Source organism: Triticum dicoccoides, chromosome 7B (assembly GCF_002162155.2).
Source record: "Triticum dicoccoides isolate Atlit2015 ecotype Zavitan chromosome 7B, WEW_v2.0, whole genome shotgun sequence".
NCBI classification, from domain to species: Eukaryota; Viridiplantae; Streptophyta; class Magnoliopsida; order Poales; family Poaceae; genus Triticum; species Triticum dicoccoides.
In genome coordinates, this window is record NC_041393.1 from 348,984,298 (window position 1) to 349,001,362 (window position 17,065).

The 17,065-nt window shown below is 45.9% G+C and overlaps 2 protein-coding genes across 2 annotated transcripts; one reads left to right on the plus strand and one right to left on the minus strand.

The window, feature by feature from the left end:
- Nucleotides 1–4,981: 4,981 nt before the first annotated feature.
- On the plus strand, nt 4,982–8,873 carry LOC119336111 (malate dehydrogenase [NADP] 1, chloroplastic-like). The gene is made up of 14 exons (XM_037608132.1): nt 4,982–5,195; nt 5,312–5,402; nt 5,796–5,882; nt 6,272–6,356; nt 6,545–6,726; nt 7,208–7,278; nt 7,362–7,452; nt 7,549–7,623; nt 7,702–7,803; nt 7,892–8,014; nt 8,096–8,164; nt 8,256–8,324; nt 8,405–8,458; nt 8,559–8,873. The coding sequence occupies exons 1-14, from the start codon at nt 5,053–5,055 to the stop codon at nt 8,610–8,612; spliced, it is 1,296 nt and encodes a 431-aa protein (XP_037464029.1). The 5' UTR covers nt 4,982–5,052; the 3' UTR covers nt 8,613–8,873.
- Nucleotides 8,874–11,228: 2,355 nt separating this feature from the next.
- LOC119336110 (NAC domain-containing protein 78-like) lies at nt 11,229–16,851 on the minus strand. Its single transcript, XM_037608131.1, has 5 exons — nt 16,270–16,851; nt 15,825–16,034; nt 12,329–13,081; nt 12,122–12,248; nt 11,229–11,851 (listed from the first exon to the last, which is right to left on the minus strand). Exons 1-5 carry the CDS (start codon nt 16,744–16,746, stop codon nt 11,487–11,489), a joined length of 1,932 nt encoding a protein of 643 aa, XP_037464028.1. The 5' UTR covers nt 16,747–16,851; the 3' UTR covers nt 11,229–11,486.
- Between the last annotated feature and the right edge of the window lie 214 nt (nt 16,852–17,065).

Genomic DNA, 17,065 nt, shown 5'->3' on the forward strand with positions numbered 1-17,065 from the left:
CCTGCGCCGGCCTCCGCCGCGGCCCCTCGCTGGCCGCCGCCCGTGCTCGGCCTCCACGCGGGCGCCATCACGCCCCGGCGCCCGTAACCGTAGCACCCAGCGCCCGCTCCCCCTGTGCCCGATAAGGCCTTAGGCCACTGACCGAACGGCCCCAGCCCCAGAACGTTTATAAAAAAAAGAAGAATTAAAAATAAACAAATAAATAATAATTACATTAATTAATCAGTAAGTGAATTAATTAAGTTAATTAATCATATTTAATTAATCTAATTAACTTGTTAGTTTAATTAAATAGTAATTAGTTTAACTAAGACCTAATTAACCTAAAGAGTGTATGACAGGTGGGTCCCACTGGACCCACATGTCAGTTTGAGTCAGTCAACTCTGTTGACTGCTGATGTCAGCATGACATCATGCTGATGTCATAAATACATCTTCGAATTAATTTAAATAATTAATTAAATACCAGAAATTATTAAAATCTTTAGAAAATCATATCTTTTAATCCGTAACTCGGATTAAATTATTTTCAACATGAAAGTTGCTCAGAACGACGAGACGAATCCGAGTACGCAGTCCGTTCGTCCGCCACACACCCCTAACCTATCTAACTCGCAACTTTCCCCCTCCGGCTCCTCTGCCCGAAAACACGAAACACCGGGAATACTTTCCCGGATGTTTTCCCCCCTTCATCGGTATCACCTACTACCGCGTTAGGGCACACCGAACACCGCGTATTGCCTTGTTATATTTTGTGATGCTTTGTTTGCTCTGTATTCATTATGTCTTCCCCCTCTTCTCTCCGGTAGACTACGAGACCGACGCTGCTGCTGACCAGTTCGACTACGGAGTTGACGACCCCTCTCTCTTGCCAGAGCAACCAGGCAAGCCCCCCCTTTGATCACCAGATATCGCCTACTCTTCTCTATACTGCTTGCATTAGAGTAGTGTAGTATGTTACTGCTTTCCGTTAATCCTATTCTGATGCATAGCCTGTCATTGCTGCTACAGTCATTGATACCTTACCCGCAATCCTAAATGCTTAGTATAGGATGCTAGTGTTCCATTAGTGGCCCTACACTCTTGTCCGTCTGCCATGCTATACTACTGGGCTGTGATCACTTTGGGAGGTGATCACGGGCGTATACTATATACTTTACACTGTTACATTACCTGTGATACTGTTCGGAGTTGGGGGCTGAAGGGGCAGGTGGCTCCATCCCGGTAGAGGTGGGCCTGGGTTCCCGACGGCCCCCGACTGTTACTTTGTGGCGGAGCGGCAGGGCAGGTTGAGACCACCTAGGAGACAGGTGGGCCTGGCCCTGTTCGGCGTTCGCGGATACTTAACACGCTTAACGAGATCTTGGTATTTGATCTGAGTTGGCTACGAGCCTATACGCACTAACCATCTACGCGGGAGTAGTTATGGGTATCCCGACGTCGCGGTATCAGCCGAAGCACTTCAGACGTCAGTGACGGAGCGGCGTGCGCCGAATTGGACTGGAACGCCACTAGGCTAGGTCTGCTTTCGGCCGCCCACGCAACGTGCAGGTGTGCTCAGGGCGATGGGCCCAGACCCCTGCGCGCTTAGGTTTAGACCGGCGTGCTGGCCTCTCTGTTTTGCCTAGGTGGGGCTGCGACGTGTTGATCTTCCGAGGCCGGGCATGACCCAGGAAAGTGTGTCCGGCCAAATGGGATCGAGCGTGTTGGGTAAGTTGGTGCACCCCTGCAGGGAAGTTAATCTATTCGAATAGCCGTGATCTTCGGTAACAGGACGACTTGGAGTTGTACCTTGACCTTATGACAACTAGAACCGGATACTTAATAAAACACACCCTTCCAAGTGCCAGATACGACCGGTGGTCGCTCTCCCTCAGGGATATGAGGAGGGGATCGCCGGGTAGGATTATGCTATGCGATGCTACTGGAGATGCTACTTGGAGATGCTACTTGGAGATGCTACTTGGAGATGCTACTTGGAGGACTTCAATCTACTCTCTTCTACGTGCTGCGAGGCGGAGGCTGCCAGAAGCGTAGTCTTCGATAGGACTAGCTATCCCCCTTTTATTCTGGCATTCTGCAGTTCAGTCCACCGATATGGCCTCCTTACACATATACCCATGCATATGTAGTGTAGTTCCTTGCTTGCGAGTACTTTGGATGAGTACTCACGGTTGCTTTCTCCCCCCTTTTCCCCCTTTCCTTTCTTTCTGGTTGTCGCAACCAGATGCTGGAGTCCAGGAGCCAGACGCCACCGTCGACGACGACCCCTACTACACCGGAGGTGCCCCTACTACGTGCAGCCCGCTGACGACGACCTGGAGTAGTTTAGGAGGATCCCAGGCAGGAGGCCTGCGCCTCTTTCGATCTGTATCCCAGTTTGTGCTAGCCTTCTTAAGGCAACTTGTTTAACTTATGTCTGTACTCAGATATTGTTGCTTCCGCTGACTCGTCTATGATCGAGCACCTGTATTCGAGCCCTCGAGGCCCCTGGCTTGTATTATGATGCTTGTATGACTTATTTATGTTTTAGAGTTGTGTTGTGATATCTTCCCGTGAGTCCCTGATCTTGATCGTACACATTTGCGTGCATGATTAGTGTACGATTGAATCGGGGGCGTCACATGAGTTCTCTTCCTCTTGGTGCAGCCCTGCCTCTCTCCCTACTCCTCCTCTCCCATGGTGCTTGGCGAAGCCCTGCTGGATTGCCACGCTCCTCCACCACCACCACGCCGTTGTGCTGCTGTTGGATGGAGTCTTCCTCAACCTCTCCCTCTCTCCTTGCTAGATCAAGGCGTGGGAGACGTCATCGGGCTGTACGTGTGTTGACCGCGGAGGTGCCGTGCGTTCGGCACTTGATCATCGGTGATTTGAATCACGACGAGTACGACTCCATCAACCCCGTTCACTTGAACGCTTCTGCTTAGCGATCTACAAGGGTATGTAGATGCACTCTCCTTCTACTCGTTGCTGGTCTCTCCATAGATAGATCTTGGTGACACGTAGGAAAATTTTGAATTTCTGCTACGTTCCCCAACAGTAGTTTCACTGTGTCCCTCGTCGAGAAAAAACTAGAATCCAATGTCCAACTTCATCTTTTCCGTGAAGCTCTTCAAGAGGTGCTTCAAAAACTCTAGTTCGAAGAGACCTCGTGGAGTTGGGGAAAAGTTAACCCCTGCTGTCACCCGTAAGTTTTTTTCTCGAGAAAACATCCAATCTATCCATCTTCAATCATGGCAATACAACGAACACCAGAAATAATAAAAATTACATCCAGGTCCGTAGACCATCTAACGACGACTACAAGCACTGAAGCGAGCCGAAGGCGCGCCGCCGTCATCGCCCCTCTCTCGTCGGAGCCGGGCAAAACTTGTGTAGTAGACAATTGGGAAGTCATCGTGCTAAGGCCCCATAGGACCAGCTCAGCAGAACAGCAACCGCCGCCGATGAAGAGTAGCGTAGATCGGAAGGATCCAACCTGAAGAAACACAAACGTAGACAAACTACGACCAGATCCGAGCAAATCCACCAAGGATAGATCTGCCGGAGACACACCTTCACACGTCCACCGATGATGCTAAACACACCACCGGAATGGGGCTAGGCGGGGAAGACCTTATTCCATCTTAAGGGAGTCACCGATGTCTCGTCTTCCTGAGCAGGATACAAATCCTAACAAAACTTGAAGAAACATCTAAAAACGGAGTCCTCCCAAAGGCAAGGGCCGGGATCCACCGCGCTGCCATGGCCCTAAAGCCACCGGAGACGAGGCAGACCGGCGGCGACGCCGACGGGAGGCAAAGGAACCCTAAGCTTTTCTTGGGAAAGAGGCTGCTCTCAAACACGAGCCTCCATAGATCCGATCTTATAGTATTGTTACACATTTAAAAATGCTAAAGCAAGAGTATTTGTACCATATATCAATATAAAAAGATCCAAAGGAAAAGATCCAACAAATCTCGACCATCATGCCAATCCGGCAACCTATATTGCTTCAATGGCGAGCGATGCACATGTTTAGCATGCAATTAATAATTTAATATCATACAAAATATTAACATCTGCACTATCCACGTAATTAATGTGCAATTGATTTACTTCCTAATATTAACATGCATGCACATACACATTTACTAGTAGTAACAGAAACGAGAGAAATTGCGAAACAGCATGTGGTTGAATGGTCAGGAGGACAATTATATCCCCAACCCACCAGGGTCAAGTCCGGGACTTAGACAGCGGTGCTCGCATTTTTCTAGATTTATTTCAGGTCTTCACACGATTCCCGACTACCAGGGTGTTTGTGGTGCCTTTGTCAATATTAAGGTGATGTGGTGACCCAGTCTTTCAGAGATGGTCATAGAGGTAGGACGTGCGTGCGCATATTCATGGGGTTGATGTGCGTATGTATGAGCGTCTGTTCTCGTACTGTGTTTGTGTTTTAAAAAAAGCAAAGCAGAAATTCATGTTGAGAAATAACGAAATACACAAAGCATCCTTAACCTGAGTTTATCAATGAGCATTCAACCCTCTGAACTTTCAATAGGGCTTTGACGGACGATTCGGTTAATCCGTCAGTCTATGGACATCTGATGATGGAAATCAAGAAGCTCCTGCAGCTTCGAGGGTTTGTTCCGCTTTTAATTGATCATAATTAAAATAGTCTTACTCATAGTCTAGCTAATGTAGGGAAAACTGGAGATAGCACCACCAGGTTTCAGACAGTATCAAACAACTTGTATTAGCGGACTGCAACGCTGTTAAGAACCCACTTTACTCGGGAAAAAAAACTGAGTTGCTGATTGGACGCTGACATGGTAGTGCCAGACAAGCGCACCGGAGCCAGACCACGTACACGTGGTACACCATCCATCCACTCAGTACGGTCGTACTGTCGTCGTCGCGCCGCGTGTCACGGTTGGCGGCCGTTCAACGCAGGGTATAAGTAGCGGGCACCCAAGGGCTAGTCCGAATCGTTGGCGCTCTAAATAATCTCGTCCACTGACTCCCTCCCCTGCCTATCCACTCTGCTCCATCTCCAGCTCCACCGCCATGGATTTATCCTCCCTAGCGAGGCCGCAGGCGCTCCGCGGCGGCTCCACGGGCGCTCTGGGCGCCCACGCCGCCCGACGCCGCTCCGTCCAGCTGCTCCACCCGCGCAGGCCCACATTCCGCTGCTCCGTCGAGGCAGCCAAGTGAGTGCACGCCAAACCTCGTACCGCTACCCAGCCTGCTGATCGATCCTCCCGCGAGCTGCAACAACCATAGGTCTGAGGAGTGCGCTTTTGTTTTCATGCGTCTGCACCGCCAGGCAGCAGGTGCAGGGGACGCTAGCGGCGGAGGCGGAGGCGGCGCGCAAGGAATGCTTCGGGGTCTTCTGCACCACCTACGATCTCGAGGCGGTCAGTCGTCCTCACTGCTCTCCCTCAACGTGTTTGTTGAAATGATCGGCTAGTGTCTGGCTGGGTTGGCGCGCGCTCCGCTGGAAGCGTTACTGGTACCGGGACTACGATGTTACGCCTCAGTCGATCTTCTCGATTGTGGCTGGGATTTGGTCATGGCTTTTGAATTGAGAGAAGAAAGAGGCTTCTTTTTTTTTATGATACAGCGTTGAGCGAACACTGCGCCTGATGTTGATCTGTTAATATGTGATGAAGCCGTATCATTGCATGATGATTTACACTCCCTGTCTTGATTGATCAGTGGATATTCATACGGCATAATTGAACGTGCTTAACTAATACAGAGCTGCTCGATCGTATTAATCTGTGCTCCTCCTGTCAAACGGAACGCAGGATGAAAAGACCAAGTCCTGGAAGAAATTAGTGAACGTTTCTGTGTCAGGTGCGGCCGGGATGATATCGAATCATCTGCTCTTCAAAGTAAGTAGCACCGAGTAATAAAAACATTGTCTTCATCCAATTTATTCAAATTTTGTCTATGTAGAGGTGTTGACTGACCTTGTCAACAATTCTCCTCCTTTTATTGAAAATGCATAGACAAGAATGGCACAGTAATAGTCACAATATTCTCATTTACCAGATGCAAGTGCAGTATATATTGATATTGACAAGTACTGCCTAGTGATAATTCTACTGTTGCCACTACGACAACCGAAGCTATGCTATGCACATAACTGATTGGCACTTTCCTCTCTGCTGATGTATCATCCTTGTGCTTAATTACAATCGACCGACCATATTCTTGTCTTGAAATTTTGCGTCTAGCACATCAGAAAGTATTGATCATTTATATGACTGCATTTTTGTAGCTTGCCTCCGGTGAGGTTTTCGGACAGGACCAACCAATAGCACTTAAGTTATTGGGCTCGGAAAGATCATTACAAGCACTCGAAGGTAGCTTCGCTAACTTATTTTGCTTGACATTTGAGAAGCAACATCGATCCATCTTAATTTGCTACATGATACACATTTTAAACTGCATTCCAAATTCCAATTTTGCTGTACTCCCAGGTATAAATGAATTACTGAGACAGGGCAATATCGCCCTTCTTCCTAATGCTTTCTTATAATTACAACTGCAGGTGTAGCTATGGAACTGGAGGATTCATTGTATCCATTGCTAAGAGAAGTCAGCATCGGCATAGATCCTTATGTGATCTTCGAAGATGCAGATTGGGCCCTTCTAATTGGGGCCAAACCCAGAGGACCTGGAGTGGAGCGAGCTGCGTTACTAGATATCAATGGTCAAATCTTCGCTGAACAGGTTTCCTTTTGCATTCTTTTCCTTATTATATGTCAAGTATACTGTCATGAAATCGTAAGAACCCATTCTGTAAAAGAGACATTATTTTTCTTTGTGGGAGAGTACTCCCTCCGTTCCTAAATATAAGCCCTTTTAGATATTCCAGTAAGTACTACATACAGAGCAAAATGAGTGAATCTACGCTCTAAAATATGTCCATATACATCCGCATGTAGTCCGTATTAAAATCTCTAAAAGGCTTATATTTAGAAACGGAGGGAGTATATCTCAAACTTTGACATTTAACTATGTGGTTCCTTAGATGCAAAATGTGCCCTGCCCTCTTGCATATTCGACGGAGGGGGAACTATGGGATTCCTTAGCATGAAACCTGCTAAAAACTTGAACATAAATCTGATTTAAGTTTTTAACAGATATATGAGTACACAAATGATCACAGAATAGTTGTATTGTTATTGGCTGAAATTTTGAATTGTCTCAGGGGAAAGCACTTAACGCTGTGGCATCTCGGAATGTGAAAGTCATAGTTGTTGGGAACCCCTGTAACACTAAGTATGGACAGGTTTTGTGGTTGCTAAGTGTGTTATTGATTTATGCTATTATCATGTCTGACTTGGAGTATATGCTTCTTGTAGTGCTTTGATCTGCTTGAAAAATGCTCCCAACCTACCAGCAAAGAACTTTCATGCATTGACAAGGTTGGATGAAAATAGAGCCAAGTGTCAGGTACTTGATGTTGAATCTTAATTATTTCTGATATGTTTCTGTTATTTTATTTCAACAAATGACAAGACTAATCTGCTATTCACAATGTTTTTGCAGCTAGCGTTAAAAGCTGGTGTGTTTTATGACAAAATATCAAATATGACTATTTGGGGAAACCATTCAACAACTCAGGTGAAGATATGATTACAAACATGGCTAGTGTGTTGGTAGTGCTTTGGAGTACTGATTTGATGATTTCCACCTGAGTAGGTTCCTGATTTCTTGAATGCCAAAATTAATGGGACGCCAGTAAAAGAAGTCATCAAAGATACAAAGTGGCTAGAAGAGGATTTCACTATAACTGTTCAAAAGGTACACACTGTTCCACATTTATCTGCAATTCATCTATCATTTGGGACAACTAAGAGAATATTGTGTATTCATTCCAATGGCTATCCAGCGTGGAGGTGTGCTCATCCAAAAGTGGGGCAGATCTTCAGCTGCATCAACAGCTGTTTCCATCGTCGATGCCATGAGGTCCCTCGTAACTCCTACCCCGGAAGGAGACTGGTTCTCTACAGGGGTAATGTTTTCTACTCTAGGATTGTTGATTGCTTCTTTTGTTTTGGTGTACCACTGAAGCAAAGGCGATGCCAAACCATAGGTTTATACGACCGGAAATCCTTATGGCATAGCAGCAGACATTGTATTCAGCATGCCGTGCAGATCAAAGGTAAGATTTCAAACTGAAATCCCCGTTACTTTTCTTCCTGATAGGAATATTATACAAGATGGCAATTTGCACTCTGACATTATTCATACAGGGCGATGGTGACTATGAACTAGTTAAAGATGTGGCGATGGACGATTTTCTCTGGGGCCGGATCAAAAAGGTAGCATTGAGTTGTAGAAATAATGGTTGGTAATATGCAGTATAATGATGGAATAACCGATCATGTAATGATTCCTTCAGAGTGAAGCTGAACTGATTGCTGAGAAAAGATGCGTCGCCCATCTTACAGGGGAGGTAAGTGATGTCGAAGAGTACTTGGGCTCTTGTTGCAATGAAGGGCAAATGCTGCTACAGAAATTACTAACATGTCATATGTTGTGTTGTTGCAATGTAGGGTAATGCATTTTGTGATCTTCCTGGGGATACAATGCTTCCTGGAGAGATGTAGTGCTACTGCTATCGATGATACTAGCAATCTGCCAATTGCTACCAGGATGTCATGTTATTATTAGAAGGCAACGTTCCCAACGCCAACTGGAAGAAGGATAGTTGAGAGAAACGACTGCTTGCAGGCTGCGGCAGCTATTTATCTTGTGTGTATTTAATAAGCACGCAGACTTTTGTTGTGCACTAGTAATATACGTATAAAGCAAAAGAATTTTCATAATAAAAAGGGCAAAAAGCCATATGGAGCAGAGTGTTTTTTTTTTTGAACTGGAATATCCATTCCAAACCTTAAACTTGCGCAGCATAATCGCTGGCCACCAGGTCTTGTACAAAATCTGGAACTTGTTCCTACCAAAAGCAGCAAAACTGAGCTACAGTGTTACAAGAACGTTTGCAGAAATTAAATTGAAAAGCATCGAAGGACCTTGCTTCCCGCAACAGAACACCGATGGACGAAAGATCATAGTCTCTAGAATTGATAGCATTAACCAGTTGTAAAGAGTCGGATTCAAAAATCGCTTGATGAAGTCCCATCTCGCTCGCGGCTTCAATGGCCTTGTTGCACGCCGTAGCTTCAGCCTGGAGGGATGAGATAAGGTAGTCCAGCTTTCCTGCATACGCCGCAATGAACTCCCCTTGTCCCGAATGCGCCACACAGCCCTAAGCACCTCTTCCCTCTTCAACATAAAAAGCAGCATCGAAATTTATTTTAACAAACCCTGCCTTCCCTTCGGTTTTCTCCAAACTTGAACTATAGCTGGCAATGTATGTGCCTGAATACTTCCTTCCTCAACATAGAAATCCGTCAACAGTTTCCTAACATAATACGCCACTCCAGCAGCCGGCTTAATCTTTTCTCCCTGATTAGCCATATTCCGAACATTCCACCACTCCCAGAGAAATACAAGCAATCAGGGGAAAGTATCGGGTGCTCCCAGCCTTGAGGTACTCCCGGTGCTCCAATGTTATAAAAACATTTTTAAATGTTCCAAAAAATTCTAGAAAAAAAATATGAATGTTAACAAGGAATATGACTACCATCCCTAAAAATTTCAGGTCCAAAATCAAAACACACATTGAGAAACAAAAAAGTAAAATCTAGTACGAATAGTGTAAAAAAAAGACTAAAGCAACATTGACACTATTCACATCTGGATTTGTCTTTTTTGTTTCTCAATGTGCATTTTGAGTTTGGAGCTGAAATTTTTAGGGGTTGTAGTCATATTCTTTGTGAACATTCAGAATTTTTTTCATAATTTTTTGAAATGTTTAAAAATATATTTTTTGTCATTGGAGCACTGGGAGCACCTGATACTTTCCCCAAGCATCAGGTCACGCTTTTCAGGTTTCAGCGACCACAAGTGATCAAAAATAGCATCAGGATTTACACATTCCAGCAATACGAGCCTGACATCCTCAAGCTGCAATACCCTCCAGACTTGCTTTACCAACTTACACTTCAAGAACAGATGTCCCCCATCCTCATCCAGGCGCAAGCACATCGGACATCTAGTATCCAGGTCAACGTGTTTCCTCTTGATGTTCATTCGCAAAAGCAACGACTTGTGTGACGGACGCCATAGGAACGTACGAATTTTAGGAGGCAGGCTCAGACTCCAAAATCTATTCCATCTTTGTGAGGCCTGCGGCACTACGGCAGACGAGCTTGCATCTCGCAACCTCGTTCCCAAGTGATATGCAGATTTCACAGGGAATAAGCCTTTCGTGTCAAAATGCCACGCTACCAGATCGTTCATGCCACTATCAACAGGGATAGCAAGTATCTCTTTTGCATCTTCTTCACAGAACAGTTCTGTCACGAGCTCAACATCCCAGGTTTCCGTAATCAGGTCCATCAAATCGCTAAAACCCGGTCAATGAGTATATGGAGCAGAGTGTTACATTGAGGTTTACTTACAGCAGAGAAACAGAAATATTGAGTGGAAGCTATGATCGGCTAGGCAAAAAGAAAAGAAAGAAGAGAACGAAAGGAGAACGAAACTTTGTATTTGGTAACTCTCCTGTAATTATGTTTAACCTTGAATGCAATTTATAGATTTGACAGCAATAGTCCCTCTGACTCGAAAGTAAAAATCCAATAGCAGATTCCGTTTCGAAAAAATAATAATCCAATAGCAGATTCCGTAGCTGGCACTGTTGGAACTAATGAAGCAAATGATTGACCCATCATATCATCCCAAGAAACGGAAATGGGAGTGCCAACAAGATCCAGAATGCAGCGGCAAAATTGCAGCCGAACACAAGATCGTCAGCCGTTTCGCTCAGAGGGAGAGATAATCAGCGCAACATCCCCTTGTGTTGATCCTCCTCTGGACAAGCAGCCAGGCAATGGGATGGCACCCTGCTCTTCCAGATGAACGAGGCGAAGCAGCACAGATGGTAGGTCTTTTTTTAGGCTGAAAACACTATGTTAAAGGCAGGCAGCAATGCCCATGACGGCTACCCTTGCCACCGAGAGCATGCGAGTTTAGAATTTTGTTCAAACCTGACAAATGACAACACATACAGAGCTGAAGCATCCTGAGCTTGGGTTCAGCCGCCAACTTGGTATTTGTATTTACAACATTCTACGCTGAAACTACCTAACGAACATGGATAACTGCAACACCACCATGCACTTGATTATTAAGCAGTTCTAATATCACTGGAGGAATTCATTGATACAGCACTAACTCCTCTCAGGCTGCAAAACGGTACCGCTAATGCTGTCGAATTTAACAGATGCACAAGGTCATGTCATGCAATGCCATACATTTAGGCCATCAGGAGGTCCCCAGTTCTCGCCTCAACACACATACAATTACCTAACGTCATAATAATATTTTTATACCCAATACCGGGCGGGCAGGCCAGGTTACTTGCCGTAGATGCACAGGCCCACCTCGTAGCTCACCAGGAGCATTATTGCTGACAGGAAAAAGAGACAGAAGCCGCCGCGCAGCACCGCAGTCACTGTGTTGCAGCCACCACAGTGTATGCGGTTATCAGGCTGGAAACCTGTGGAGAAGAGAAGCTCCATGTCTTCATCCTTCTGGAACGACCACTTGCCTTGTCGAGAAGCAACAGTTAAGCTTCCTATGCTGATTACTTCGGTAGACACGCTGATGGTGTTAGGGTGCACACCAGACAAGGATTTGCCCGGGAACTCTGCTGCAAAAGCAGGGGGAGCCGAGATTGAATCCAGCATCTTTACAAAACGCCCATTCTTAGCCTGAGAATCTGTCCAACACAATTACCATAACTTTTCAGTAATCTTCATTTACGGCTACAACATCCAAGTTAACATTACCCTGATTAAGCACAACCAAAAGCTTGTTTTTCTTTGCAAGATGCACAAAATGATCTTGCTTAATCAGGGCAAGTAAATATAACTGCAAACGTTCCCTCAGGGTGACATAGATAGAGATACTGGATCAATAGTTGAATAGGTACTAAAGAGCAAAATATAGCAAAGGATAGCTGGCCTGTTCTTTTCCATAATAACATTACCTGGTAAAACAACACAATTTAACTGACCACCAGCTTCAGATAACCTAGTGGACGACGGGGCCCCAACTACAAAATTAGGTTCTACAACCTTTTGAGTTGGACTATAAGTATAGTTGGGATTGTTGACCTGTAAAAGTAGTGTGTGAGTACATCAATGATCTGCACAAAGTGCAGTGAGTTCATCTCTTACATGAACTGGTAGCATACCTCTTGAGTAAGAACTGGCCCATTAAAGACATGGGAGCTGCTCCCAGCCGACTGCTGTACAGAGCACATCATATCATTAAATAAATTATTATCGTCCATTGCATCATAGTATGGAATACCATCATCCAGTGTCTCGATACCAGATAGAATGGTTGCTGGGGAGCCGAGAAATCCATTCGTCTGTCTAAATCCATCACTGAACATTGAGTTATCAAAGGGCGCATCAAAATACATAAGAGAATCATCTTCTGGCTTGACTGAATTTGTAATAGAAGAGTGTGGGAGATCAGTCATAGTTGAGCCCAACTGGGAGGAGTCATCTTGTAGTGTCTGCAACAACTGGGCCAACTCATCTGGCTGGAAAGGCTGATCACCAGTGATCAGAGGGACCTCATTGTTGGCCCCGTTTACAGCATCCAAGGGGAAAGCTGTTTTCCAGGCCCAACCATCAGAAGGCCAGATAGTGGAATCATTGCCTAGAGGTAACTCCAAATCCTTCAGCTCTAGGAATTCATCATTGGGGCTAGAACTATTAAGAAAATCTCCAACATTGGCATTAAATAACATATTTTCATTAAGCATTGGGTTATTTTGTTCTCCAGGATGAATATACTGAAGAAAATTAGAACCAAGACTTGGGTCATTCAAAATGTCCCCTGAATTTCCTTCTACGTCTTCAGAATGGCTGCTGGTGTTTGAAGTGTCAGAAACCGGCAAAACAACACTGCCATTCTCATTTTGACCAGCCAAGTCCTGAATTTGAGGGGGAAAGTGTGTTAGAAAAACTGGCATATTAGGTAAAGAAATGATCAGAGCAAAACAAAGAAATTACCCATAAAGCATAATCGCATGCGAATAAAGTAAAAAATAGTCCTGTGTGGATAAATAGTATGCTAAAAAATTATTACGTTCAACAGAATTATAGCTTAGAATACATATGTACTCCCTTCTTTCCTAAATATAAGTCTTTTTAGAGATCACAATATGGACTACATACGGAGCAAAATGAGTGAATCTACACTCTAAACTGTGTCTATATACATCCGTATCTAGTCCATATTGGAATCTCTAAAGACTTATATTTAGGAATGGAGGGAGTATGTTTGATCATCTCTGACACGCAGACCTTGTGAAGTTCAGTCTCGTCTGATCTTTTACTGGTTATAGAGTTTATGGCGGCGCTGACCATCCGAAAAGTCAAAAGATGGCGTTGGCATTTATAAAGTTATTAAAGACAAAAAAGACAACACAGAATTACAACCTTTTTAGTGCTCATAGACCTGAATAGTGAATACTATGACATCATGACTCTTGTGTGTCATTATCTCATACTTGCTAGTTAACCCTGATAGAAATACAAATATGTATGTCAAAAAGCCAATGCATGTCAGCAGTCTTGCCGGACAGCATGACATAGAATTCGTTAATGCAAAGTAAAACAAGCTAAATCCCAATGCTGAAGAAGTGGAGCATCCCTGTGCAGAGAAAGATACAATAACTTAGATCCAACGTGACACAAAACATGCTCAGTAACATTATGAACCTTTTTCCTCGACAAACAAACCAACAACAGATTAGAATGAAACTATGTGCCATCAATCATCATTCTACAGATTTATGGGGAAAATACAAATATCCATTATTTCATTCACAAACCACTTTTTTCGCTTCAAGTAAAAGATGGAACCGACTATGTGATAGCAAATTTTGTGAGCATACCAACTGCCAGGATTTTCGAAAAAAAATCTAACTCTGGCTATGAAAAGCGATCAACATCTCCCTTTGACCATGGATAATGCGAAGGCACCCAAAAAGATTCCAATGCTAGAGCGTGCGGAGAATGTCAAGAGAGGTCGGGGTAGACCGAATTTGACATGGGAGGAGTCCGTTAAGAGAGAGCTGAAGGATTGGAGTATCACCAAAAAATTCATATGCTAATCAGTTAAACTAAGACAAGGGCATATATGGTGTTGAACCGGTATGGGCCCTGCCCATCTATCTTCGCCGCCACACACACACACGAACACGAGCTGGTACGCTACCCCTCCTGATTCTACATGGTATCAGACACCAGGTTCGGCGGGACCTGACAGAAGGCAAGGCTGCGGGGTCCGCCATGGATCAGCTGCAGTCCTGTGAGCCGGAGAAGAGGCTGCTGTGCGCACGCGTGCGAGGCGGAGAAGCAGCTGCATTCGGCCCGGGGAAGGAAGAGGAGGTGAGGCTGTGCGCGGCGAGAAGGCAGCAGAGGAGGAACGGCAGATTTAGAGGAGGTTGGCTGTGCTGCTGCTGGGTGCAGTTGCTGACGGTGTTGTTGCTTGCTGCTGTACTCCTACTGTTGCCTGCATGGTAGGAAGATGAGTGGAAAGGGAAGAGGAGGCAGTACTGAGGGTGTTGCCGGGACTACTGCTGCTGCTGCTGTGTGTGGCCAGGGGGAGAAGAAGGGTAAGTAGCTGCTGCGTGTAGCTGGTCAGAAAGATGGGTGAACGTAAGGACTTGCTGAGGCTGTCGAGCAGCTCACTCAGTTCCTCGCGGGCTCGAACTCCCGGGGCATCGTTCCTCAACAGGGAGTTGTCCAGAAGATCGAGTTGTCGCTCACAGACATCAATGTAGAGGGGGAAGGGTTGCGGTTTGCGAGTGGACATCTTGAGGTGGATGGCTAGAATGATTCTAATCGGGCAAGTTGTCAAGATGATAGAAGATCAACTTCAGACTATTGTGTGTTTGTGGGAGGAAATTTGGTGTCATGGAGAAGCAAGAAACAAACAGAGTTGTGTCTAGATCAACAGCAGAAGCTAACTAAAGATCATTATCTCAAGGGTTGAGTGAGATGCTCTGGGTGGAGAATCTACTGAGCGAGTTGAAACTTCTGAGGAAGGCGCTCTTGAGAGTTTGGTGTTACAATCAGTCAGCTATAAGCATTGCCAATGACCCGATTCAACATGATAGAACAAAACATGTGGAAATTGATCGCTTCTTCATTAAGGGAAAACTTGATGCTGGGATCATCAGCCTTACTCATGTCAGCTCTGGGTAACAGGGGGGCTGGGAACAAGGACTGTAACTTGGCATGTGACAAGATGGGGTTAATAGCTATCTACTACCACCCATCTTGAGGCGGAGTGTTGAACCGGTATGGGCCCTGCCCATCTATCTAAGGTCCGTAGGGCGCATCCCATGTGCTAGACCTAGAAGAAGAGGTGTTCGGCATTGTCTCCCAGAGAGTGCAGACACACACACACAAGAAAACGAGCTGGTACGCTACCCCTCCTGACTGTACATATGGACAAGTGCAAGGAGATAGAACTACATGTGTTATTATCTTCAGATTCAGAAGCCTAACAAATTCAGTGCCAACTCAAGCTGATCTATGTAAAACTCAAACTGCAAGCATGCAACATAAACTGACTTTTCTGCAGTATAGCATTTTATACCCAACTAAACGCTTCTTTTACTAAAACAAGCAGTGAGTAGAAAATCATGCAAGTTGTAGGTATACCTGAATGAGATCATTCATCTGAAGATATCCTTTCTCCATAGCACCAGGAGCCTCATGCTCACCAACAACGTCCCTCTGCACTGGCAGAGGACCAAAATCATCATCCTCATCCGCCTCCCACTCCTCCTCGACGAAGGGAGCTCCATACTGTGCCCCGTTTTGAGGACCAGGCCCAGCCTTCTGGAAGATTCGGCACACTACAAATGAATCCTGTGCACAATGGTTTGAAAATCAGCATCGCTATATTGCATTCAAGCGTCATTAGCAACTATAACAGAACATTGCCACCCTAGCGATCGAAAATTTTGCCCGTGACTCGCAGTAGCAAAAGACCCGGTACAGTCATAGCACAATGCCCACTGGGATCAGGTATGAAAAAAAATCGATAGAAGTCTAATATCTACTTAATCCACAAGTCCATCGCCGGTGTCCGAAGTGGCAATACCTGTGGGATCCCGGCTGCACCATCGCCCTCAAGGCGATACTCGTGCATGACCCAGTTGGTGCGCTCGCCCTTAGGCGCGCGGCCAGCGTGGAAGACGAGCGTCTTCTTCATCCCGACAACCCTAGCTCCATGGCGGACCTCCCTGTCCTTGCCGGTGGTCTTCCAGTAGCCTCCTGCAGTGGCGCGGTTGGTGCGCGCGCGGTTGGCGTGCTTGCGGTCGAGGCGGCTGAAGAAGTACCACTGGGAGTCGCGGCTGCGGAGGCGCGACCTTGCCGGGAGGTCCCATGGCTCGACCTTGTAGAGGTCTACCTCAGCGATGGCGTCGACCTTGAGCGGGCGACCGAGCACCTTGCGCTTGAGGTAGTAGGAGACGAGCTCCTCGTCTGTTGGGTGGAAGCGGAAGCCCGGGGCAAGGGAGGTCGGGTCATCCGGCGCGGCCGCCGGGGCGGACGAGGAGGACGAGGAAGGGTGGGTCATGTACCTGAGGAGGCTTAGGGTTCCAGGAGAGAAGAGGGAAGATTGGATTGGGAGATTGGATTGGGGAAAGTTTTGGAGGGGGGGTGTCTCTCTCCGGGAAGAAGGGATGGCTTGGGCTATAAGAAAGAACAGGGGCGTTTTCGGGACATCTCAAATTCCCAGAAATAACCCTAACACTTCGTTTGGATGTAGACATTCGCACGTAGAATTGGATACTGGCATTTGACTACCCGAATGTGGCTGTTTGGATGGTCTTGGCATTCGCGAATGGAATCACACATCGATATCGAACCATCCCTGACAACACTAGCGCCATCCC

What these genes read in the sequence shown, in the direction of transcription:
- LOC119336111 (XM_037608132.1), top strand. Translation starts at nt 5,053, where the DNA reads ATGGATTTATCCTCCCTAGCGAGGCCGCAGGCGCTCCGCGGCGGCTCC. An exon ending in GTCAAATCTTCGCTGAACAG is followed by an intron (nt 6,727 to 7,207) that starts GTTTCCTTTTGC and finishes GAATTGTCTCAG; the next exon opens with GGGAAAGCACTTAACGCTGT. An exon ending in TCTGGGGCCGGATCAAAAAG is followed by an intron (nt 8,325 to 8,404) that starts GTAGCATTGAGT and finishes TGATTCCTTCAG; the next exon opens with AGTGAAGCTGAACTGATTGC.
- LOC119336110 (XM_037608131.1), bottom strand. Translation starts at nt 16,746, where the DNA reads ATGACCCACCCTTCCTCGTCCTCCTCGTCCGCCCCGGCGGCCGCGCCG. An exon ending in GTGCAGCCGGGATCCCACAG is followed by an intron (nt 16,035 to 16,269) that starts GTATTGCCACTT and finishes CATTGTGCACAG; the next exon opens with GATTCATTTGTAGTGTGCCG. An exon ending in GGCCAGTTCTTACTCAAGAG is followed by an intron (nt 12,249 to 12,328) that starts GTATGCTACCAG and finishes CTACTTTTACAG; the next exon opens with GTCAACAATCCCAACTATAC.